General features: G+C 46.6%; 1 protein-coding gene across 2 annotated transcripts in view; it reads right to left on the bottom strand.

Annotated features, from left to right (window-relative positions):
- Nucleotides 1-864: 864 nt before the first annotated feature.
- Nucleotides 865-25807, bottom strand: part of LOC128299473 (uncharacterized) — a 46393-nt gene continuing 21450 nt past the window's right edge. The window contains exons 2-4 of one of the 2 annotated variants that reach the window (XM_053035455.1): nt 8754-9831; nt 7326-7588; nt 865-7190 (exon numbers count right to left, since the gene is read on the bottom strand). In XM_053035455.1, coding sequence (XP_052891415.1) covers nt 3454-7190; nt 7326-7588; nt 8754-9475 — 4722 coding nt within the window. In that variant the 5' untranslated portion in view covers nt 9476-9831 and the 3' untranslated portion in view covers nt 865-3453. Of the gene's footprint in view, nt 7191-7325; nt 7589-8753; nt 9947-25807 lie in introns of those variants that run through there. The other variant, XM_053035454.1, reaches the window with a different exon arrangement.

Genomic DNA, 25807 nt, shown 5'->3' on the forward strand with positions numbered 1-25807 from the left:
TATAAAATTATACTTTTAATTATTGTTCAGCAAATTTCCAACTTTTACAAACTCAGATATTGTGGAGAGTTCAACTCTCTACCGCATTCTCAACCGCAACTTTCTATTCATTCCAATCGTATTTCTTTCCGCAAGTAAAAACAACAAGAAACAGCGAAGCGTTAAGTTTTTTGTCGAATTTTGCATCTTTATTTTTACGTAATTTCTTAATTTACTGAATTTAATTACTTTAAATATTCATAATTTTTCATTACTCATACACAAGCCGCGCACATATCGCGAACCGTGCACACGATTTTTGTTTTTTGTTTGTTTTTTTCTTAATGTATTTTTCTTCTTTCGAGTTTTTCCTTTCATCGCTTTAATTTTCTTTTATTTTTCAGCACGCGACACCGTGTGTGGGTGTGTGTATTTTACTTTACTGGCGATCTCATTTAGCTAAATTTCGCCTACATTCACAACCCACACACACTCTCTTCTTTGTGTCTTCCTCTCTCTCTCTCTCGGTCGCTTGTTTTATCCAACGCTCGTACTAATCAGTTATTATTATATTTATATACCTTTTTTATATATATTTTTCTTCTGTTTGTTTTCACGCCCCCCTGTCAACCTTTTTGTTTGTTTTATTTTGTTTCTTTTTTTTATTTGTTTTGTCTGCAAATGTTTAGCGCCACTGATTTTGTCGCTTGTGTTTTTCCGCATTCTCACAACGATCTTTATCCCTTTCCGTGTTTCTATTCCGTTGCACTGTAATGTTTGTGTGTGTGTGTTTTTTCTTTATAAAAGTGTCAACACTTTAGCAGCGTTACACTTTTATCTGTTCCTTGTTCAGGGGTTTATCACTCTTCTAACAGTTTGCAGAAATTGTGTGTGTTTTTTGTTTTGTTCCTCGTTTGAGTGCTTTGTTTTTTGTTTTTTTTTCTTTCTTCTTTCTTCTATTGTGTATGTGTTCTTTTATTCAGCATTCTACTTTCATTTTCCTGTTTTCTTGTTATTTGTTTCTTTGCTTACTTTCCTAATCTCTACCAAACCCCCGGGGAGGGATGGTAGTTGTTATGCACTGAGTTTTACAGTTTGCAGTTTTACTCTAAACGTTACAATCACTTGTGGTTCAACTAGCTTGACGTCTACAAACGTGCACAGGCTTTGACGTGGGAGAAAAGCACAGAAGGGACAAAAATGTCGGGGAAAGAAACACAAATCCCAAAAACGATTCCATTAAACCGCTTTCGCTCGTTGGCCGAAACGATCGGTTCATTCTGTTTTGTTTTTGCTAGTATCAATAAACTTTTTACATACATTATTCTCAGTTCGAACCGCACCATCAACCTCTCTCTTTCTCTTTCTCTCTCTCTGTGAGTGGGTGCTCTTCAAGCGCTCAAGTTAACCAACTAAACGTTTCGAGTTCCGTACGTTCCTTGCCGCTTTCTGGCTTAGCGAGAAACGGGTTTTCCGGGGGAAATTTTTCTTTTCTTTATTAAGTAGCTTTTTTTAGTGGCGTGATTTGACACATCTCTACACCGGTGTGTACTATCATCGGACTATCACACGCACCGCCGGGGACGTTCAACTGTTTTGCGCAGCTAACACGCACACAAGGACAGTTCGATAAAAATCTCACAAACAAAACCTTACGCAATTATCCGACCTTAAAGGTGTACCAATAAGTCGCTGTTGAATAAAAAAAAACAGAAACAAATGCTAATGTGCTGCTAAATGCTCTCTCTTTTACACCTTGTGTGTTCCTTGTGCGCGGTGTGTTTGTTTGTTGTCGGGCATTTTCTCCTTATCCTTTCCGTGGTAGTGTAAATCGCGATAATACGCAAATATTAAACGAAACATATTTAAAAAAAAGTCACATGCCACGATTCACTTAGCTTAGCGTGTGTGCTTGCCCTTTCGTATTAAAGAATGAGAGAAAGGAGATAAAAAGAAACATAACCACGACTGCTTATCCAACTACTACGCCTTATGCATCCGGAATTAGATTAATAATCATAATAATAGTTTAAAAATAAAACGATATTCACATATACATTTATATATATAGTATAGATACAGGTCCATGTACAGTTTACATTTATATAAAACAGACTAGCGTTTCATGATTTTGTCCGCAAAACATTCACGATCACGATCACATACGGACATGCGGGAGGGGTGGTACGGCACGGAGAGAGACACGTCACGTGGTGGTTGATGGTGGTGGTGGTGGTGGGCGGTGATGGTGACAGAGAGGCTTTAGTAGGTAAAGAAGGGTGTTTGTGTTTTTGCGCGCGTTTGGACATCCATTTTTCTCTAATCTATTTCCACTTCTCCATTTCCACCTTTACATATGGCAAGAAAGCGTGACACAAACTATATCTGTATGTATATATATATATATATATCTCTATTGTTTGCTTGTTCTGCTGTATAACAACACATACTACTACACATGCCGGTTGGTTTGTTGAACAAATGGTGGAGCAATAGGGAGAAGAAAAACGAAAAAAAACGGAAGGGAATTTACAGCCTAACGCATATGCTTTACGAGTTCGTACACGAGACGGATTAAATCATCACAATTAGTTTACGTGTTAGCTTAGTGTTGCATTTAACTGTTCTCTTTAAAAAAATCTTCTCTTGTTTGTGTGTTGTATTGGAGAGAGAATAGTTGTCCTTTTTATGTTTCCTTTTGTTAAGCCAATGAAAATGCTCTTGCAAGGGAATCTCTTCCCAGTGACATTTGCGCCTTAATGTAGGCAAACATCGTTACGGTAACGCTACGTAACGTTGCTGGGTGTTGCGGTTAGTAGTACGTAGTACGTTACAATCCGTATCGGTCCGTTTTTTCCACTCACACTTGTATCTTTCTATGAGGCAGAAGTGTCTAATTGAACACCAAGCCAATTGTGCCAGATTTGTGTGTCCAGCACGTCCGTAACGCGACGTAACGGAACGAACGTCTGCGCAAGGATACTAAAGTCGCTTTGACACACTTCCTTTAAAAGGAAATACGAAGTGCCACCAAATGATGTTAACTAAAAATAAAAATGTGTCCAGAAGACACAGAGAACAACACTTTCATCCGAAAGCGCCAATCCTCTCTCTCTCTCCCACATCAAGAGATCAGTCCTTTCTCGGTCTATAACGTTTTCTTCGCTCTTTTTTACTTGTCGACTAAACTATTTACATGCACAGCACGGAATTATTTGCCCTTTTTTATGTCTCTTTTACAAGTCATTTCACTAGTAAAAGTAAGTAATTAAGAAGGAGCTTTGACCGGATCCCCACGGGAAAATGGGATCCCCTAACATGCTCGAGATAAACCATCGTGTCCTTCGTACTCCCACGTGTCCCAAACCATCACATACGCGCACTTACACACACACGCACCGAACGCATCCACGCAACGGCCCACTCGAAGCCGTTGGGAAATCTTTTCACGACGATCGGCTGGCGGGAGGCGCCTTACGAGTTGATAAACATCTTGCCACCCTTATCGCGCAGGTTCGTCCGCGAACCTAACGTCGGTTCCTCTAGGGCACGGAATCGCACAAAGCCCTGTTCGGCTACGAGCATACTGCCATTGTCCTGGGCCCGTTCCATCTTCCCCGGCAGCACACCGGTCGTCGTGCCGTTCGGTGGCGCACCGGTTGGCGTACCATTGCCACTCCCATTGCCGATGCTGGCTGTTGGCGACGAAGACGAATCTGTCGTCGGATGCGGATGATGGTGCGGATGGCCGGGATGTGGTGCCGGATGGTGATCGTTGCTGGTCGCGTACGGTACCGGACCACCACCGCCCGTGTAGCTCGAGCTGGACGACTCGCGCGACCGCTTCTTGCTGTGATAGTAACCGTTGACACCGTTATCATCGTAGTTGCCACCACCACCCTCCTGCCCGTGAGCGGCGATCCGTTCCAGCGAATCCGCACCGGCACCGTTCAGCAACCGATCGTTGAAGCTGCCGGGATGCGGAAACCCGTGGCCGGCGGGATGGTGATGTTGGGGCGGTGGCTGCGGCGGTTGCTGCTGCGGATGATGGTGGGCAGAGCTGAGCGTTTGCGCACCGGACATTGGGCCACGACGCTGCTGCTGCTGCTGTACCGCCCGATTATTCGAGGATGCCGACGAAGAGGACGCGGACGAGTTGGAGTTGTTGTTGCGGCCGCTACCGTGCTGCTGGTTAAAGTGCATCGCCCCGATATTGTTCAACGTGCCACTCTTTCGCACACCGATCCGCCGGTCAAACGAATCGCCCGGTCCGGGTGGCATGTTACCGTGGTGGTTGTAGTGATGGTGCCCCATCGTGTTCGCTCCACCACCGCCGAGATCGTTCTGCAGCTGGCCACTCTTGAGCGTCTTCAGGTTTTTCGACGCCCGGAACTCACCGCGCGCCATTGACTGGGCCGCACTGAGCGCGGACGGTTGCGGGAGCGTCGGCATATGCTGCGGGTCAAAGTTCGGCCGCTCAAAGTTCTGGAAGTCGTAGTTCCGGTGCGGTGGTGCCATCGGGTGTCCACCCGGCTGGGCACCGCGCAGCGACTTCGTGTCGTACTGCGGGGCACCGATCGGTTCCGAGTAGCAATTGTCCATGATGTCGTGGTATTGGTTAGACGATGCACCACCACTACCACTGTGCTGATGGTGGTGATGATGCTGCTTCAGCTCAAAGTTCGGATTCTCGTAATGGTCCGGCATCGGTTCCGTCTCGTTGAGGAAATCATCCGCCGGATCCTGGCCGTGTTCGTTGTTGCTGTTGCTACCGTTGTAGTTGTTGCTGTAATTGTGCGACGACGAACGCATGCTGTTCGTTTCGAGCGAACGCTGGAACTCGTTGCCCACACCGCCAACGCCCGGCGGACCGAGCTGCAGATCCTGCTGATTGCTTTGCTCCAGGTTGAGCGAATTCAGCGCAAAGTTGTCGTCGTAGATCGGTTTGCCCGTGCGCATCGTGTACGTGTGCAGGTTGCGGTTCGTATTGCACACCGCCGGGTAGTCCGTTTCGAAGTTCTCCTGGCTGGAGGAGGACGTGCAGGGGAACAGCGCAAACCCGCTCGCGTTCGGTTGCTCCATATCCTTCTCGCGCTGTATCACCTTTGAGGTGCCCGTCTTCAGTCCGGTCACCCAGGACAGCAGTGCGACGATCACGATCTCGATGAACCTGATGCTAAACTGATAGCCCCACTGGAACCAATCGATCTCGATGTGGGACGCCCACAGCGTTCCACCACCGCCCGGTCGTCCACCCGGTCCATCGCCCGGCAGTCCACTGCTCGGCGACAGTTTGACGCGCGTCTGCGAGCTAATGCTGATGGCACCGTAGATCTGAAGGGCGGCAAGCAGTATGAACAGCAGCGCAGTGGCAATCGTGATGTGAATCGCGTACGAAAGATTATTGTAGCCGTGGATGTAGTTCTGGCTCTTGTGCAGGATGCGCTTCAGCAGCCGGTACATGTACAGGTAGAGTATGCCGAGGCTCAGACAGATGAAGATGTAGATGATCTGGCAGATGAGCGACAGAACGCGCGGCGGTATCTGGATGTTGGTGGGCGGTGCATGACCACCCCGTCCGCCCACCGTTCCACCCAGCAGCTGTTTGTTTTGGAGCTGCAGCTGGTGCTGTTTGTGATAGAACTGCTTCGTCTCGTACGACTCCACCAGGTGCAGCGTGATGCACAGTGTGACGTGCACCACCGAACCGATGATGATGGTGAGCGGCCGCAGGATGGAGCTGTACCGGTTCGTCTTGTGGTTGATCGAGCGCAGCAGCAAAAACAATATCAAGATCGCGAACGTCGTCGTGAGGAAGGTGAGCGGCAGATTTAGCAGCAGCTCGGACACGAACAGGTTGAAGCTGAAGTGCATGTTGTACGCGTCGTAGCAGAGGTAGAATATGCGCAGCAGACAGATGATGATCAGTATCAGATGGATGCTGATGAAGTACGCCTGCGAGAACAGGTGCGTCAGCTTGTCGTAGAAGATGATCTTGAAGATGGAGTACACCGCCAGTATGGTGAACAGGATCGCCGACAGGTAGACGTGTATGTTCCACGCTATCGTCCACGTGCTGATGTCCGCTATATCACCCTGAAAGTTGCGATCGTTCCCGTACGCTCCGCCCGCACCGCCCGCCTCCTCGCCGGTAGCATTCTTGATCATGACCGATTTGAGGTTCAGGTTCGGCATACGCTGCGTGATCGGCGACGACGAAGACGATTGGACGTGCATCGACGAAACGGTGGAGGTGGCCACATTGGACGTGCTGCCCGGCGGTTGCTGGCGCGCGGCACCCTCCTCAAACGGATCATCTTCGTCATCTTCCTCATCCTCATCGTTTTCACCGTCCTCATCGTCGAAGTGTCGCCTTCCGTCACCTCCGTCACCTCCGGCCCCATCCGAGCCGGCACCTCCCTCACCACCATTGCTTAACCCATCGCGGTCCCGGTCACCGTCCAACCCGACCGGTCTATTTCCGAACGCACCTCCCGGACTTTTGGCATTGCTCAGGGAAGTCGTACCACCGGCGCCACCGGCCAGATCGTACGCCGGTTGGTTGGGGCGTGGTGCCGAAGTTACCGAGCGCAGCAGCACATCCGGTATCATCTGCGGACGGCCGTTCGAGCCGGAGAGGATGCGTGAGATCGACGGGAAGTGCATACCGTTCGGCAGTATCGCACTCGAGTTGGCGTTCTCATCCAGCAGGAACAGCTTATTGTTGCCATCGTAACCACCCTTGGCCGCATCCAGTTTGTTGGACTTTTCCGACGGTGTGTTGAGTGCCTTCTTCCGCTGGGCCTCCATCGACTGGGAGGAAGATGGCCCGGGTGCGCCGGGTGGATTCATGCCACCACTGAGATCCGGACTTCCTGCCACCTTTGGATTACCTCCTCCGTTGGGCGATACGCCCCCACCGAGACCACCGGTACCGGGTGCACCCGGGACCAGATCCGGTGGGCGCATTGGGATTCGTTCGTGACCCGGCATCAAGCTTGGCGGTGGCAGTGGCCGTCTGTTCGCGTAGGTGCCCGTGTTGATGATCGTGCTGTCACTGTTCGTACCGCGCAGCGTTGGCTTGTCGGCGAACGGATTCGTGTAATTTCGTGGCAGTGGAGGCGTAAAGAACGTACGCGACGGCGGTGAATACGCTGGAATATCTCCGGAAAACATCGAATTAGTCGGAAAGCCCTTTTTCGCGTTGTGACCTACAATTTCAAACAGGGGAGAAAAGTCAGCGTTAGTAATTTAGGTTTTCAGCAGGTCGACAGCAAGAATTTATGAGCTCGTGTTCCTCACGATCTACCAGGAGTTCAGACCTTCTCCAGACGCAGCTAACTTACCGTGCGGGTAGGGCGTAGAGTTCGAGTGCCGGTGACGGTCGTGGTTGTGGTGCCGGTTCGGGTTCGGGTAGGTCGGATTACTGTTGCTCTTGAGGATCTCCGCGTTCGGGGCCGACGTTGGCAGTACATGGTCCCGCTCAAGATCCAGCTCGTAGTTCCGATGGTTAGCGCTGATTTGCTGCTGGTTGTAGTGCGAGTCCTTATCGCCCAGACTACCGGCGGGACTCGAACCACCCAGTGCGTCCTTATTCTTGTTATCGTACCTACACGGCGTGTAAATAAGCGAGAAACAGAGTGGAAAAGTTTTAATTAACGTGTACGTTAGTTTTTTTTTCTCGGGACGCTTCCGTACTCTCTAATTGACGCATTTCACATGAAACAGAGGAGGGTCAACCGTATACGCTTGGAAGGAAATTGGGTTTCACGTTACGCGCACGAAGGTTACGGTTCTGCCGACTTCCGGGGACTGTCGTTCCGGCTGATGAATTTACTGTTGCGCTATACGCTTCCTCCCACATTCGTGCATACGATTTTCCGAACCAAATGTCCAACGTGACACGGTATGGTCCCCATTTCCAGAGAAGGAGATCGGTTCTCGCTGCCAGCAGGGAGTATTGGAAGGTGTTCTTAATACAGTTTTGGGGAGGTGCCACATTTGCATACTTGGTGTGTTCCGGGCCAATATGATTTATCGTTTCGTTCGCCCTCTCTTACCATTTCGTTGCGTTCCAAAGAAGCACAAATTTGGAAAAAAGCAGGGTTTACCGTATGGAAAAGGAAAATCGATTTCGATCGATCGAATTGGAAGTGAGCTTGAACATTTGTTGATAGAAGTTACTATTGATGAATGATTAAAAAAATGGAAAACTAAAACCTTATTTAAACCTGAATTTAAAAGTATGGAAATACTACAGGGGTTTCCAACAAAAAAAAATTACTTCTACGGAAATTAACTTTCTGACTCAAGTGAGAAAATTGGAATCAATTATCGATTCTTTTCAAGTTGAAGTCGAATTTATAGAGAAAGATGTCGGGGGTGTAGTGGACCTAGAATCATTAGTCACTTTATAGATCTTTAGCGCTTTAAAATAGCAAATCCGCAATGTTGAAAAGCTCTGTTAATTTCGAACTTCACACTTCAATTCCACACTGGAAAACCTCAAGAAAGGAGAAAAGATTCCATATCTACTGCTGCGTGATCCATTTCAACTTGTAAAGAATTCAAAACTGGTCGAACCTTTATTATTTTTTTATTTATTTATATATTAGGAGTTTTGAACTCCTAAAATTAACGCCAGACTTAGAATTCCCGTATTGTAATGGTGAAGAGAGCTAGACAGACAGCTCATTCTCTTCGACTCCGCAGTCAGCTATAGTAAAGGACATTTGAAACCGAGTGCAGTATAAATCCTAACCTCAATAACTTACCTAAACGTGGTTAGCAGCGGTGTGGAGACGGTCGTCAAACTCGGCACGTACACGTTGTCCGGTATGCTGCGCTTCGTTGTGGTGGTGGAACCGTACGCAACGCGGCTAAACACAGCCGCTATGCTCCGTTCCAGGTTAACGCCGCCCAGCTCGTCGCCGAACGCCTGCACCGGTGCCTTGCCGTCGCCGGGTCCACCGGCGCCCCCGTTCGTGTCGAGCAGTACCGCCCCAGCACGGATCGGTCCGTGCACGAACAGCAGGATGCTACTTACAAAAACTACCAACAGCCGCGCGATCCCGGTCCGGCAATAATGCCCGGACGTCCATCGTACCGGCGCTACCCGGCTGCCGGCCGTCGCCGCTGTCGTCCTTCGGCGTGTGCGGGCGGGACTGATAATACTACTGCTGCTATCGCTACTCCTATTCAACCGGGGGTCACTTTTGGTAGTGCTTATACTAAAACCACTGTCGCGGGTACTGCCGCTGCTACTACTATCACTGTGGCGCGTGGTAAGGTCCGCGATCGCCATGCCGCACACGCGGCTACTATCATTCTGGGGCGCTGTGGTGGATGAGCCTAATAACGATGCCGTTGATAATGCTGGTGGTGATGGGTCTGCGGTCGCGCATGGTGCCGCCGTACCGGCACCACCTTTCCCACCGCCAGCTAGTGATATTTTGTAGCGCTTGTGCAGCGACCGAGTGCCCTCACAGCACGACATTTCTGTGACCGGACGGCTTCGGAGGGGGGAGGGGTTGAGTGGGTGTAAGGGATGTGCAACCACTAGGATGCACCGGCACGAATGCACATGCACGCAGCCGGTATCCTTGGAAAGCAGGGGGCGAAATACTACCAGGCACCCAATGTCTGACACACTGTGTTCTGCTGCTCAGGTGGCCGGGTGCCTCTCTAATACTTGCACACACACATACACACACACACCGACACACTTCACGTCGCTCCGGACGCACACTTTCACCAGCTCATTGAGTCTGTTTTTAATTGGGCCTTTAAGATGCTGTTACACACACTGTACTGCTTGACGGCACCCTCTCCACACTACTGCGGCTGAGGAAGCTAAAATATTAGGAAAGAGAGAAAAAAATAAATACATTTAGAAAAGCTCGGTACCCGAGTGTTGCCAATTAAATTCCCGCACTGTAAAATTCTTCACATATTTATAGTTACAATATACACTCAGCAGTCAGTAACACTCAGTAGCTGTTCCCCCTAGTATGTCTTTGGGTATTACGGAAGGGAATAGCCCTGTTCACGCTCTCCCCCTTCTTCACAATGTGTTCCCAATTTTCTGTGTCCCTCGAAAGTGGACCGTGCGCGTCCGTCCCGCTGCTTGTTTGCTACCGATCCCCCCAAAAGCGGGACAATCCATCACTCCCCGGAACGAATCACCCTGCGCGGTTCTCGTTGTGGGCCATCGTTGAGGCGAGAACCACGAGCGTTGTCATGTGTGTGTGTGTCCGTGCCTAATGCGCCTTCTATGCTTAAGTAGTTGTTTCCTTCACTCGGTGCGCATTTATCACCTACTTGAACATGGACCCAGGGGATGAGAAGCTGTTGCTTAGCGAGAGGGATGAACCTGCCGCTGACTTAGCATTTACGCTAAGGGACCGTCCACACCGGGACCCCTAATCTGTTCTACCCAAATGTGTAGGAAGGTGTGCGCTGCTGCAGGTCTGCCTTTTCCCCCCGGCCCCTTAAAAGATTGACCCGCGTCGGTGTTTCGCTTCGTTCCACGGATTGTGTGTTGTTTTTCCCCGCATTAATGAACGGACCGCTTCAAGCATCTGCCCGTCGCCATCTGTCTCTCTTGCTCTTCCGCCATCTTTTTTCTTGTACCACCACCACCGGGGGTGTGTGTGTGTGTGTGTGGGCATTCGCGGGTCCTTTCGAATCGTGAGCCGCGTGTTTGACAGTGTTGCCCTTCCCCAGATTCCCACTTCTGCACCTTGCCGTGTCGAAATTATCTTTCCATTTTCCTTTTTCGGTATCTTCACACGGGAGAGAGAGAGAGAGAGAGAGAGAGAGACAGCAAAAAAAAGCTTTCCTTCACGCGAAGCCAGCATTCCGGGACGCGGGTTTTCTTCTTCGGTCGTGCCGTTGCGCCGCATTAGGCCCCAGAAGCCGGAGCCGGATCGAAGCCGAAACCTGGGCTTGGCCCTGGGAGCGAAACCCTCCCCTCGAGTATGTGTGTGTGGGAATGGGATAGACCGTTCGATCGTGATCTCGATCGTGCTCGTAGCCGTGTTGAGCGAAGGGTGAGTTTGTTGCTTTCGAAATGTAACACAACCGTGGACGGCGGAAGGGGGTTCGTGGAGGCGTGGACACACTAGCAGAAGAAGGAGTAGGGCGCATTCGCGTCAAGATGGAATATTTAATTATTCGTTTCTATCTGTGTTTCTCCGGTACTTCTTTAGCCGGCGGTGTGGTCCTCCCCACACATTGCGCACTGTACTGTCCCTCGGTTTCACCATTGCGCACACACACACACACACAGATTAAACGGGACAATTTAGCTTCGGTAAAGTGATGCTCTAAACGAGCGCCAGTGTCTTTTGTGTGGTTGTGCGTGCGTATGTCACGCTTCGCTAGAACTGCTCGGGAACACAACACTCGGGAAGATGGTGGAGGTGTGCGCTGCACAAGATTGATCGACGATCGCGAGCGGTGCGCTTCGTTTTCAATAAAATTACATCCATAAATCACGCACTCATACGCGCCTTGTGCGCGCGACTTGATTGGATTGGAGGGTGGATCGGTGTGTGTCTTTGCGAGATCCTTGTAACACTCTGCCGTATGTCATACACGGTCGTACCCGCGCCGGTGAATTATTTTTACATGCTTTGCCTTGGTTTTGCTTGGCGAAGGTTAAAAGCCGGACGTGTTCCGGAATTATGGTCCTCTCTGTTCAGCGTGGCCTAGTATTCTTCGACATCCTGTGAAGGAAAAGACAGGGAGAGAAAAAAACGATACATTAGTAACAGGATATTATCGACATTGGTGGAGAAAGATACACATTGGGGGATAGAGAGGATATTTTGGAAAGAATAAATCAAAGTCTTAATTAATATCCTAAAGTGAGGCATATTGGATGAAAAATCGTTCCAAAATTAAGAAAATATCGGAAAATCGATTTCGCTTTCAAGAATTCAAAAAATAAATTAGCACTTGGTTCAAAAAAACATCAGCCAGGGAAAGCGATCATTTTCCTTTCGTTGGAAATGTTACTTCCATTCAATGTATTAACGACAATCCCACCTGAGGTCTGTTCTTTGCTTCAGGAAATTTATTTTACAGATTTTAAAACTACCCATAACAGGTGCCCAAGGTCAAAGAGCAAGCTTAATCGACATCAAATCATAATAATCACTCGCGAAGAGCCATGGTCTCTTTATGATGTTGTTTCGACTTGGTGGGATCTGCAGGATAGGATGCCATATATTACGAACTGCTCCCAAATAATCTAAACAACTCTAAATGAACGGAATTCAGCTGTTTTAATGCAGAGGCGAGCATTGAAGGAAGATCGGCTGGTATAAGAAACAATTTAAGTGTCAATAGTTTTCCATCATCAAAGTGGTTCGTTTTCGTGTTCCATCCAGAGAAGGAGAGAATGGGAATTTCTTCCTCAATTCCCAACGAAATATGCTTCACTTAAATCGAACATTTCGCAAATTACCAAACTTATTGTTTGGGCCCAAAAGGTGAGAATTGTTAGTGCTGTAGTCCATAGTGTGCCAGAATGTGTTGGAAAAAGGCTATAATTTTTTATTTTATAAACTTTTCTATCCACGCTCTGCCGGAATTTTAATAACTAAAAAATCATCTAAAAAATTCTCCCTTAAGCTCGTTTATTCCAGCGTCTTCTTAATGTTTAGATGAAGTCGTAACGTAATTCTGAATTTTTTATTATTATTTTTCTGTTTTTTTTTTATTTACTCAGAAACGGCCAGGCCGTATTGCTATTATTTTTTCTCTGTTGATAGCAATACAAATATATAAAAAATACGAAAATATTTTACAAAAAAAAAGAGGAAATATTTGCCTATTTTTTCTACGCGATCCCAGCTTTTCCCACAACCGGGAAAACGAGCACACCGTCCTCTAAAGGTAAACCGGTAAAAGTAAATGGATTATTGTGCTATTTCGGTACTGATTTCATTTCCGTTTCAACCGCACCTTATCGCAAAACGGTTTTGCCCTTTACAATAACGCAAGGTTGCGCTACCTGGGGACAGATTGAAGACATTTTGCCGATGCGATGCTTTCGTGCTATCGAGTTGAGATGTCACCCAAGATGACACACATTCGACTACATGCTTCAAGTTATCTACTCCACCTCAGAAGCGACATTTAAAGAGGAGTCGCAGCCATTTTTCGTCCTCTTGCCCTCTTAATCGTCACCTTTCTCTCTCTCGCTTCATCCCTAAGCATAAAAAGGGTTGCGATTGTCTTTACGTATTTGTTTAGCATTAAACGAGCGATCGTATCGCTCGTATTGTGCGTTCCAAGGGAGGGGTATGAATGAAGCGAAGAGTCCAAAACGGCAAATCCATCCCGATTAATGCGAGAAACATAAGAAACGCATTAAAAAGGCACCTTTCTTCTTCGATCACCACACGGTTGATCGGTTGTTTTAAAGTGTGTGTTTTTGTTTTATAATGTGTGCTGGTTTCACTGTTTGCGGTGCTTTTGTCACTGCGTACAGACACACACATACACGGAAGATAGCGCGTCGTTTGTAGTCGAGAGCGCGATTGTCGAATCCTTCAAAACGTCAAACCGATAAGTGGTGCGATCCGGGGGGTACTCGGGATACTGAACCCCTCCGATCGCTTTACAAGGGTCGTTGAATTTGTCAATGCCCTTTTACATGTGTGTGTGTGTGTGTATGTGTGACAGCGGAGTAAAAATTGTTTGGCTGACAAGCGACCACAAACCCCGAGTGGTTGTGCTAATTTTTAAGTTCCCTCGCCACGAACAAAACGAGCTCATCCAATTCCCACCGGGCAGGGAGTTATCGCGTTACTTAATGGGCCTGACACGAGTCGGACTTTGGCAACAAAACGAAAAAAAGGAACATATTTTTTTTTGGTCCTCATCGTCTCCTCCGTTTGGTTCGCCGATCGACAACCCGGTGGCTGTGAAGAAGATGCAATAGGCGCAGACCAGATAGCACTTTCATGTCGCCATTTAAATTACCGATAAGCTAAAGTGCCTCTCAGTGGCGAAATATGTCGCAAAGAAATCCCCGAAAAGTTCTTCATCGAAAAAAACTGGAGCAAAACTTATTTGCCGCATACGTATTCGTATCGAAACAAAACACCCAAAAAAAAAAACCATGCAATAATGAATATGATATGCGATAGTTTTCTTCGCTTTTTTTACATAAGCGAACCTTTTCAGTTCGGAGTTCGAATTCCGTACTGTGGCCAGAAACTTTTCGTGACATAAATCAAACACAAAACAATGGTCAAAAGCCTTTCGGGAATCGGATGCGCGGATGGCACAATGTAGTATGGTTGGGCAGGGTTGAGAAAAAGAAAGAAACTCGCCCTTAAAAGCTTCTGCAGTTGCCACCGACCACCGACCGGGGTGCCGCCATCAAACGGGGTCCATCCCAAAAGGAAGTTACAATATAAAGAATAGTTTTCACACAATAGTTTTAGCCGGCGCGAGAGAGCCAAAAATGGCTCTTGGGTGACCCCCGGGCTTCCGAAAACGGCACACCGCAAGGACACACAAGCCCATCATCTCGGACGGGCGACTATTTCGCGACCAACGGTCTATAAATAACCATTGTTTCGAGTTTTCGAATAATAAGTTGCTTCAATGTTCAGCGTTTTCGTTTCATTTTCTTGTGGTTCACCGAACCCAGCTTTGCTCCTGGAACAAATGGAAGTAAGCGGGAAGGAAAGGAGGAGACCATTGGAAATCGAGCTGTCGGTCGGCGCCATTGAATAAAGTTTGCAAGACGCGCGAAAAGCTTTCAAGAGGCGCGACGTAAAATAAAAGAATAATGTTATGATTTATGTGCTATGCTAAAATAGCTCACTCAAACAAAAGAAGCAAAAAGAAAATTATGGGATGGGAAGAAAAGTGGAGAAAAGAGAAAAAGGACCTAAAGGACCCGCGGACGTTCGAATCGGATGCCTACACCACCAACCCAAGCACGAACAACGTTCGTCTTCGGTGACCTAAAAAATGTGCTTATTGTGTGTGCTTTTCTTCCGTTGTTTTAATGCCGATACACCCTTATCGGGGTACTAAACCCAACTACAGTGCGGGGGGTAAGATAAAATTCGCTACCATCGGATTAAACAGCATCCCCCCGCGAGTACGGGTGAGCGGAAGGGAGAGCGCACTCCCTTTTCTTTTCCTTTAGCAAACCCTTTTTCGAGCCAAACTCGTTCCCGGCGCACCACGAATGGTAAAAGCGATCGCTAAAGCGACCTAGATTAGCCTGTTTCCACGGTATTGTTAGATTAGTGCTTTCATCGGAACGAAATGGTACAGGATCGTTGTGCGATCTTGCGATTTGACTCCGGAGTGGCACAGTGGTCGAGTAAAGGTTAATGGGTGGACATACCCACATACATTGATCAATAACGCTTAAATACCGTATGATTACATTCTCTTTTGTAACGTTTATTATATCCGTTGTAAAACCACCCCAGATGGTGCAAATGTGCGATAAAATCTTCTTGAAGCATCCTAGATCGAGATATCCGTAGTTTGACTAACTTGGGTTTGACTATCACAACTGATACTGAAAATGTTTCTTCTATCAATATTTTTTAAAAATGCTGGAATCAGGTGTCCAGGTGTCTTGTTGTCTGCGATCTCTGAATAAAAAGGCATCTCACACGTTAACAGGCATCTCTTTATATTTATTCTCCTGAGGAGCGCCCTCTTTCGTCAAATTACGGAAATGACAAATCAAGAATGACAGATGACGTCAAAATTTAGTTAACTAATATTACAGATTTATTAGCTCAATCTTAAATGCCTTAACTTCTTTGAAAAGGGCAGATAGGGAAATCGTCACTAAAGATACAAAAAATGATAAAATGGATATGCTAAGAACTCGCCAAGTGCAGAAAGTTATATATCTCTTATATTATCAAATGCAAAACCTGCTAGAATTGTTGGTTCTCTTGAAACGATTGTGATAAAACGTCCAGATATGGAGAAAAAATGCATATTTTTTATATAGTTATAGAAAGTATACGAAAAATATGCTCCAAGCAAGTAAGGATACCGAAAAAATCAAGGATTTCTTAATGTTCGTCATATAAGTACAAAAACACTGGACATAATGTCAGCCCCTGTTTTCCAATTCATATGATAATATGTTTTTTGCTAAAGAAAGAATAAAAGTAAAAGCTATTATTCTTTTATTTTCTCTATATTTACATTCATTTAAAATCCTTGGCGTATAAGACATGTTAAGTCAAACGTCCACTACAAGACCGCTGTTCAGGGAAACCAGAAACAAGCCACCACACAAACACCAGAAGGAACGAGCCTGTCATCTCCAAAGCTCCCAAAATGGACATTGACGTTGAGATAGTAAGGAAATGGAAAAAAAATCTCACTCAATCCCTAACAAAACCAACCCTTCACCTACAGTGGGGATTGATTGACAGTGTGCCGGACAGATTGTTCCTGCTGCTGCGGGAGAAAGGAGTACCCCAGTGTTCGGAATTTGCAGTTAAATTATTTGGTTGAAATCAGCCAAAGGGGAGCTCAACCATTTCCAAACCGACCGGAATGGATGGATAATGTGTGAATCGAATCCATCCCACATATTGGAACGCGGTTGCGATTATACATTCCCTTTCAACATACTTCCCCCCAAAAATCACCCCCCTTGGTGGTGTGATGCTGCTGTTGGACTTTCCTTTTATTTTTATCTCACACTGTTTTACTATTTTTTTTCTTTTGTTTGTTTTGTTTCGGTTCTCATCGCTGGTCCTCCATCGCTGTATCGATCAACACACACACAGCTAAACAATAAATATTTATTATGTTGATTTTAATTTGGATGAATGCCTAATTAGCACGCACATCAACGCGCGGCCTAGCTGGTGTTTACTTTTTCCATCACCATCATCATCATCATCACCATCATCGCCATATGGAAAGGGGTTTTATACTTCAGGCTTTCTGGGGGAACCGTTCTGGCTGCTTCCATTGTTGGCGCTGTTTGCGCCCGCAGCCAATTTGGAGCATTGGTTTTTGGTCCATCAGCAGCGTTGCGCCGGGGTTTTTATGTCTCATTTCGTGTGTTTCATCGTTTTATTACGACCGATTATTTTTCGTTTGTGTGTATTTACTGCCTTCGGCGCTTATCCGATTCGTTCCGTGTCCCTTTTTCAGGCGACAAAAAGATCTCTTTAGGACACACCACCAAACCAGCGGCGATTCCATTCTGCTCGATCGATCTCCGCTTTTATTCCATTCCCAAAAAAAATATATGCTGTAGCATAACATTATGCTGCACCACCACTCCACTTGTGGTGTACCATTTTCTAATATCTTTTGTCGCGGGGTTACAACAAAACGGGCCACGGTAGATTGTGTGTGCGCGTGTGTGTGATGGAGGGCTTGGAAGGGAGAAAGTGGCTCGGTAAAAGTGCACAAAGCAAACGCGCCTAAGATCACTCCCAGGGCAGCCATTTTAAAATATTAGTAAAACAATAGACCTATTGGGGAATATGGGGATGGTTTGCGTGCTAGTGTATGTGTTGGGTGTACGACCCGTGTGTGTGCAAGTGTGTGTGATGGTGCACCTTCCTACTGTCAGCATAAATGACCGCACGGGTGTAAAGGGAAATGGAAATTCATGACAACGGCTACAAAACGGAACGCAGGAAAATCCCGAACGATCAGGGGGGAACGGGGAGGGGGGAAACGGTAGGCACTTGGCCTGATGCTCCAAAACTGTGCAAAGAGGCACGTTCACATTTGCTGTATCGTGCGGTTTTTTTTTTTCGCTCTCTCTTCTCGTTGCTATTCGGCCTCCTGTCCTTCGCTCCAGAGTGCCACCGACATCGTTTTTCCGTGAAGCAGAAGAGAGTGCTTTTCATCGCAAAACATGGCGGCACACAAGGGGAGCGAAGCAGGCAGGAAGAACCCCCCGGGGAAAGGGAACAAAACTGGACCGTCAGCATGCCGCAGGGCTCTCATCTGTGTGACCATTACCGGGTGGTGGTGCCGCTTCTATCGATCTAACATTATCAGATGATGGTAGCTCGCTTCTGGTAGCAGCGTTACTGGTTCAGCATTTAGCTTGCGTTTGGAGCGTTTGAAAATGGGACGCAATTTGAATTTGAGCGTTTGCTTTACGCACCCCAAAACCACAACAGCAAAATAAAAGATCATCCGAGTTCTATGCCAAGATTCGCTCGTTCCGAAAACGATCGTGAGGCGTTGTGCCTTTTTGTTCATTCTTATGTCCCATTGGTACCATTTATAGGTTACCTTTAATGTAATTCTTGTTAATAAGGCAACGTAATTAATGGATTCGTATATTTTGATGTTTCACAAAATTAACTGGAAATGTTAAATTTCTCATTCTTATATTCTTATATAGTAAAATTGAGATTTTTAAATTATTGCGGAAGTGCACAAAGGCGTCACCCAAAAAATGGGTGACGCAGGGCGCTGAAAGCTTTCCGCGTCACCCAAAAAATGGGTGACGCGATACAGAACGTAATAAATCACTGTTGTAGTGTGGTTATAAACGCGTTGAACGAAAATACTATTTATTTTGTAACTATTCTTCATTTTGTATGTGCCTTTGGGCTATGCTGTTGTTGAGTCGGAGACTTTTAGAGACTTTGAGCCTCTTGGCTATGGATTTGACAAACTTGAACATTTTTGCTGATATTTAGCCTACGTTCAAACGACGTTTACAGGAAATCAATTAATTTGTATAAACGTAAACGAAGATCGTGACGATTTGAACAGATTTAAATAGATTTAATATCTCATACAGGGATCTAGCTTTTCTATCTAATATAATAATATCATAATTCTCATTATATTTGAAAAAGAAATCCCGACACTTCACCTGCCCCAACTGTTTCTTTCTGTTACACCGATAAATTATTGTGCGACATATTGTGGATAAATTTGCAGCATTTACATAAAATGCCCCAATTTAAATAACTGATTTCGTAACTGACTGCAAACTACCTCCCAATAACATGCAAGCTTATATAGGGCCAATAAATTCTCCTCCGTTGACATTGGAACAAAAAACGCACTGCTTGTGGCTGTTCGGCAAACCATATGATACACAAAACTTTGGTCATCTTACACAATGTTTCAACCTCCAAAAAACTCACTATAAACATAAAGATACGTCACCATTGTTTATGACTCGATAATAAACCAGCACCCGGGGAGGGGGGAGAGAAACATGAAAAACCTAAACCGAAAACAAAAAAAAAGCACGAAGCCACCGTCGTCGTCGTCGTCCATCGGCACATGCTATTTTGTGGGAGAGCCAATATTTGGCGGGGCTATATAAATTTGAAACTTAATCACTGCCGCCCATCAAACAAACAAGCCGAACCGCCGTAGTAGCCGGCCGATGCTGCAATCAACTCGTGAACGTGTGGACGAGTTCGTCCGCCTGTTGCGTCCGGCCTTTGGGTTTTTTTCTTCCATTCCACAAAAAAACCCCATCCGCGGACGCGGACTGAACAAGATGCGTTTATTATTGTACAACTGACAGCGAGTGACGCAGAGCCCGGGGGGCGCACGATACTAGGTAGAGCGTAACCGTGATACGGTTCCGATATCGAGTTTCCGGTGTAAAGAGATAAAATCCATTAACTATATAACTCCCTCTTCCCGCTCTTCTTCGCTAGAGTTTGGGATCATCAAATCAGTGCCGGTGGTTCCGGTGCACGAAACCCAAATGTGTGGCACCCATAAACCGCGGAATATGCACTCTTCTCTCTCGGGGTCGGTTCTCGGTTCCCGGCCTATGCCGAGCGGCTTACGATTGTGGTTTTTTGTTTTTAATTAACTCACACTAGTGGGGACAACTGTCCTCCCCCCAAACTTCCTGCCTGCATCGTATACACCGCCCTATATCGAGCCCTTTTTAATCATCGATTAACTTTTACAGCGTGAATTAAACGGTAACAACACGCGCACCACCATTTGCGTGGGGTATTGTGGTCGAAATGAGAGTTCGTAAGGATAAGCTATTATTGTGTGTGTGTGTTGGGATGCTCTCGTATTTTATGGTGGTGCTGCTTTATTGATTGAACTATTTTCATGTGCTGTCGTTCCCGGGGGTGATGCCACAAGACACACTGTGCTGCAAATGCTGGGAGATGATGTTCAATCCACCCCCATCGGCCATCGGTGCAATGAAGCGTGTAACAAACATGTCTCTCTCCTCCCGCTTCCCATTCCTCTCTCCTCCCCTTTAACTATCCGTCCCCATGGTAGGAACGCAATGAAATCTATTCCCGGTCAAGTGTGTAGATCGGTTTACATTACCCCACTACTGGCGGGGGCGGCGCCCATCATTTGACGCGCGCGTTTGACGATTGAACACTGGAAGATTGGATATTTTTACTGCATCGACCTCATTTTTTCGTTACACAGCGAAGCAGTGCAAATGCAGCGCCGTGTTTTTATTACAACCCCCAACGGCGGGACGCGATTGGAGATTTTTCCATCGATGGTGAGAAAATTTGTTTTCCATGAACGATGAACGAACGCGGAGAACCAATCTGTGCCGGCAGAAGACAAATAACAACCAACCAACCCACAACAGTAATGTTCTCGGGGCAGGAGAGCAGCATTCCAAACAGATAAAAGCAAACAACACACAGGACAAACGCTAAAGAAAGTTCATTCCCGTGCCGTTTTGTTTCGTGTTCGTTACGATGCAAAACAAGTCCTTCGGCAGGAGAACAAACACCACCACTGCTGGAGGTTTGGGGACAACTGAGCTAACTCTGGAGGGAGAGGGTGGGAAAAAACAGGTTCCCTGGTCGCATTTTCCATTCCATGTATTATTGAAATGCTGGTGCTGGTGCGCATCACTGCACTGGAGAAATCAGAAGAACCGGACTGGGTTTTTCCTTTGTCACTTTGTGCGAAGCAGCATCTCCTGCAGCAGCAGCAGTGTCGGTTTTGGACGATTCGGGACAAAATCTGAAGGTCAAATGGCAATGTCCCCTCCGGCTTGGATTTTCAGCAGTGCGCCGAACTCTCGTATCGCACGAGATGGCGACGGGCTCGCGGGATCAATACCCGACAGACTAGCGCGGGGTACGAGTTTGGGCGAGGTTAATTAAAGAATTCTGTAACGTGTCACACGCGGGCGGTCTTGAAACCTGAAACTTGCATCCAAAGCAAACCGGAGACGACGACCAACACAGCTTTTCCCAGCGAGATTTAATTACGTGCGAGCGCGCGTGGCCTCCCCGTTTTTTTTTATAAAGCGGTGAGGAGTAAGGGAGTCGTGCTCGGTAATGAAATCGGAATGCCTAGTCCCTGCTGTATGTATGTCGCTAACGATGCTCGCGCTTTTGTGGAGAAGAAAGTTTCTGATGGGAAGTTTGCTTTGAATAGCTCTCTTAGACGATCGGTCCTCGGAGCTCAAGGCGCACAGCAAATAGTGAACCGAAAGGTAAATCATCTTTTTGTTTGCAAAGGCGCTAGAGGAAATTGCAACCCGACGGGGTCCCCAAAAGGTTCAAAAGGTCTTGCCAAAGATATGCTCAAGCAATGACTTCGTACAGTGCGCGGTGCCTCAAATGATGCATGAAATCTGTAACACAAGCCTTTGGGTCATTCCGTGCAAGTCGGTGCGATGAAACGCGAGTACCCAGCATCCTCAAGAGTGCGTCCAATTATGAACCGAGCTCCGGCAAAACATATGGTGAGTGTGCCCTTGCCATGGTGTGCAATAAAAATTCCATGCTCTTGTGGGTTTCTTCAGTTTCCTCCTTCTTCTTCGTTGGTTAATTATGCTTGCCCTGGTTGCGGCTAATGAAGCGCCAGACGTGGATGTGGCGATGTGACATATTATTAACAAACGGAATCATCTTTGCCACAAACCATCGCCGGTGCGCCCCGGAGTGGAGTGGTGCATTAGAAAGCAAGTCACAAATGACAACGGTGTCTTAAGATATGTTTCCTCTTGTAGTTTTTTTTTTGGAACACACTGGAAGAAATGACAAGTGGACTGTTTTAAGATATGTGACGTGAGATGACCCCGGAAGAACCTTTTCCGAATTGAATCATGAATTGCCCCCCGCCACGACAAGGAACAGGAAGCTGATGAGCAAGCATCTGTCATCTTCGTACAGATGTGCTTGAGGTGAGGTTTGTCCGGAGGACATCTCAACTGGAACACCACCGCAAGAAGCATATGATCAACGACGAGAGAAGAAAGACGCCGCCTAATATGGTGTGTCCAAAGCACACAGTTGACAACTGGCGGATGGTAGTCTTTCGCGAGTTAATCACTTTATTACCCCGCCCCATCCCAATGGCGTGTGTATGCCGCCGGCCGGCCAAGCTGGTGCCGTCTGTTTCTATTTCCAATCCGTACTGTTTTTTTGCCCAGACTCTCGTGTGTGGTTAATTTATGTAACTTTCCAACCAACGGCAAACGATGATGATGACGACGACTGCGATATGTCGCATCGTAAAACTGGCAATAAATAAATGGCAAAAGTTGGTTTGGTTGGAACCAAAAGCGTTTCGCATCGTGATAGATTCGGGTTAAGGCAGCCGTAGTCATTACCGATCGTCTACACGATGCGCTTTTCTGCTGAAATATTACATTATAATTTAAATGGATGTAAATGAATCATTAAGTATTCATTCAAGCCAAATTTAAACAAAGATTAATTAATTTGTATAAAATAATTTTATCATTATTGGTGCAGATCAAATCACAAGTTAGAAAGCTTTGCCTGACAAATAATCCAGGTACCAGGCTGTTTCATTCGAACAGAATCGTAACAAAGCATTTTGACATGCACAATGACATAAGGGATCATTTTTACAGAACCACGATTAGATAAAAATTGATTAAAGTTTAGAAAGTCAACTTTAAACTCAATTAATTTAAAGCAAATTATACGTCTGGTTATTAATAATATGCAAAAATCAGGTTCAATAATCCTTTTTTTGTTGCTTTCATAAAAAAATATTTTTTTACATTTTTGGCATACGGGACCTTTACCTTTAACCTGGGTTCAGACAAGCATGAAAAATGCTTTGTTTTGACATTTGTCGAGCAGCTGACCGAACCTTTCGTTAGGAAAACAATCGAATCCTTTTTTCCTGGGATTATCTCGACTTGTCATTTGTATGGGGAGCTGTCATCGGATAATCATGGAAACGTCAAAACGCATATAAAAAAACTGGCTGATAGTACGATTCTGGCAATTGTAGTGTTAATATCTTATTAACTTATAATCACTTAACTGTCATGATCATCTGTATGACCACCAATGTTATCTGTGCAAATAATAGTGCCAGCTGCACCTCCGAAGCACCCCATGTAGATGAACGGTAACGCTTTTCTAATCCGTTCGCACGCCAGCGCCAAAACAAGCGGAATGGCGATTCGAGTGGAAAACGAAAATCAATCACAACGCCATAAGGTGTGTCTTCGATCTCATTTTTTTTTGTCGCGTGAGAAGCGAGGCATGACGTGTGTGGGACGTCCGTGTATACATCAATATATTGTATATATATATGGCACCAGCAGCACACCCCAAACGATGGCGACGATCACAAAACACCGGGGAGATATTAAAATTACATCAAACCCCATAAACGGCGGTGCTGGAGCTTCCTTGTCCCGTCCTCTGCGAAGTCAAGCGCGGGGAGGGCTATAAATTATCCGCCAAGATCTTGGAATCATTCCCGAGCGTGTGCCTGTGCGCCAACACACATGCCGTGCTGTGGTGGTGGTGGTGTGTATTAAATTTAATCTTCCCATTCCGCTCGGACCCTTGCGCCGTCACGACGCATAACCGTCCGGCAGTATACGGGTAGGATGGAAGGTCAAAAGCATAATTCCAATATTGGAGCATTTATTCCACTAAATTCGCTTCTCCATTCTTCCAGTTGGAATCGAGCGAAAGAGTATTGCCGGAATATAAAAAACAAAAAAACCAAACAAAACGGAAGCAAGTACCTGGAGCCGTATTATTATGCTCCGTTGCAAGTAAAACGGTGGACCCCGGCCAGGGTATTACGGAGTCCTGTGTGTGTGCGTGACGGTTGTGTTGGCATCCTAAAAGGGGCGCTACACACGGAGACCTTTACGGGGATTGTTCTTAATTAACGAAACGTACAAACGTCGGTGGCGGATGTCGAGAATGGCCCTGCGGGGCAGTTTCGCTACCACGCTACAACTTTAACTTCGACTTCGAGCTTTTTTCTTCCCCTTCTTCTCATTGTTAATTTACTGTGCCTGGATGTCGGTTTTTTTTTCTTTCGTTGTTGCGCGTCCCGTGAGTATATGTTCTCGCTTCTCTTCCATCCATCAATCTTGCGTTTTTTTTTTTCTTCTTCTCTCTCTCCCTCTCCTGTTGTTGCTTTCTTTGGCATCCGTTCCGGAGAGAGGTCGTCTTGCGCTTTTGTTCGGCTGCGCACCGTGACTGGCTGACCGGTGTTGTTCCCCGGGCGTTCCTTCACCGGTCCTTCGCATCGCGACTGATCCGGTACGCTGGATTTGGACCAGCTTTACCGGAGCACAGAGGTACGGGGCGATGAATTGCTGACATACCACCAAATACTCGGGGACAGGCCAGACCAGTGGCGTACATCAATCACATGCCGGTTCCTTCAGGTTTTCTTTCTTATTTTCCCCCTTGCTGGTCGCGGAATAGCGACGCGAGCACAATGAAGGTTTTTCTCCAGTCTCCTGCAATCTCTTGCAACTGTCTTTCCTTCCACTTGGCTTCCTTCCTCCTTGGGCCGGTAGCCGGAAGGAGATTTCCTCCCCTCTCTCTGGAGACCGTCTGGAAGGAGTGTTTCCACGCTCCATAAGGCACCGGAGAATGGTGGGTATTGGGGGGATTGAGGTGAGGATAATTTATTTCCTCACCTCGGTTGTGAGGAAATCGTAAATCTACACGACACGCGGCCACCGAACGGTTTGCAGAAATAAAGCAAGAAACCAACCCCCCTTCCCCGGTCAAATTTTGTCCGTTTTGTTTCACGATTTGCTTGACGATTTTTCACTCGTGTGGCGGCTGGCCGCCCTTCTTGTGCGGAAGAGTAATAGTTTTGCTCAGGAAGCTGAATTCCGGCTCTGCTTAAACTATTCGACTTGTGATAATGAAAGTTTTGAACATTTTTCGGTTTTATTTGGCTTCAATTTCCCACCGTTTCCGTCAGTTCGCGAGCACAGAATGGTATCGCCTTTGTCCAGTTCGACGGTGGTACAATACTTCCCCCCAGCAGCAGCAGGGACCCGATGTGGATGAAAGTGTTTCCCGGGCAAGCAGAGATGCAGATGCCAAACATCAATTATGCATTTACATCCCTCCAGGTTAAGTTCGTACCATTTTTCCCCGTTGTTACGCATACAGACACACACACACACACAACTCGCCGCTAACTCAGTGGGCGGAAAGTTTTCACTGTTTAAATAAAAACGAAACGAGGAAAAAGTTAGTGCAGGGCATGATAAGACATTTCCCTTTTGTCTGTGTGTGTGTTGGAGTTGCTTAACAGAAGTTGCAACCCGGTGCGCGATGCAACGCCGTCGTGAGTTGTAGCCCGGTGGTCCGTCCGGTAGCGTTATGGCTGCTTTTACAGTGCGATAAAGTTTTACATAAACTTTCCACCGGCAAGCAAAACTCGCCCATTTCTTTCGCTAAAGCTGACGCCATTTTACTTACTCTCGCTCTCCCGGTGCCCAAGCCCGGGACAAAAGTTGAGCGACATTAATTCTTCAAACCTGCCCGCGCGTGCGTACTCCCGTCCCGTGTCGTGTTTGTACTCATTTTTTTGCCGCCCTCCGGAG

This window comes from Anopheles moucheti, chromosome 2, assembly GCF_943734755.1.
Source record: "Anopheles moucheti chromosome 2, idAnoMoucSN_F20_07, whole genome shotgun sequence".
Taxonomy (NCBI): domain Eukaryota; kingdom Metazoa; phylum Arthropoda; class Insecta; order Diptera; family Culicidae; genus Anopheles; species Anopheles moucheti.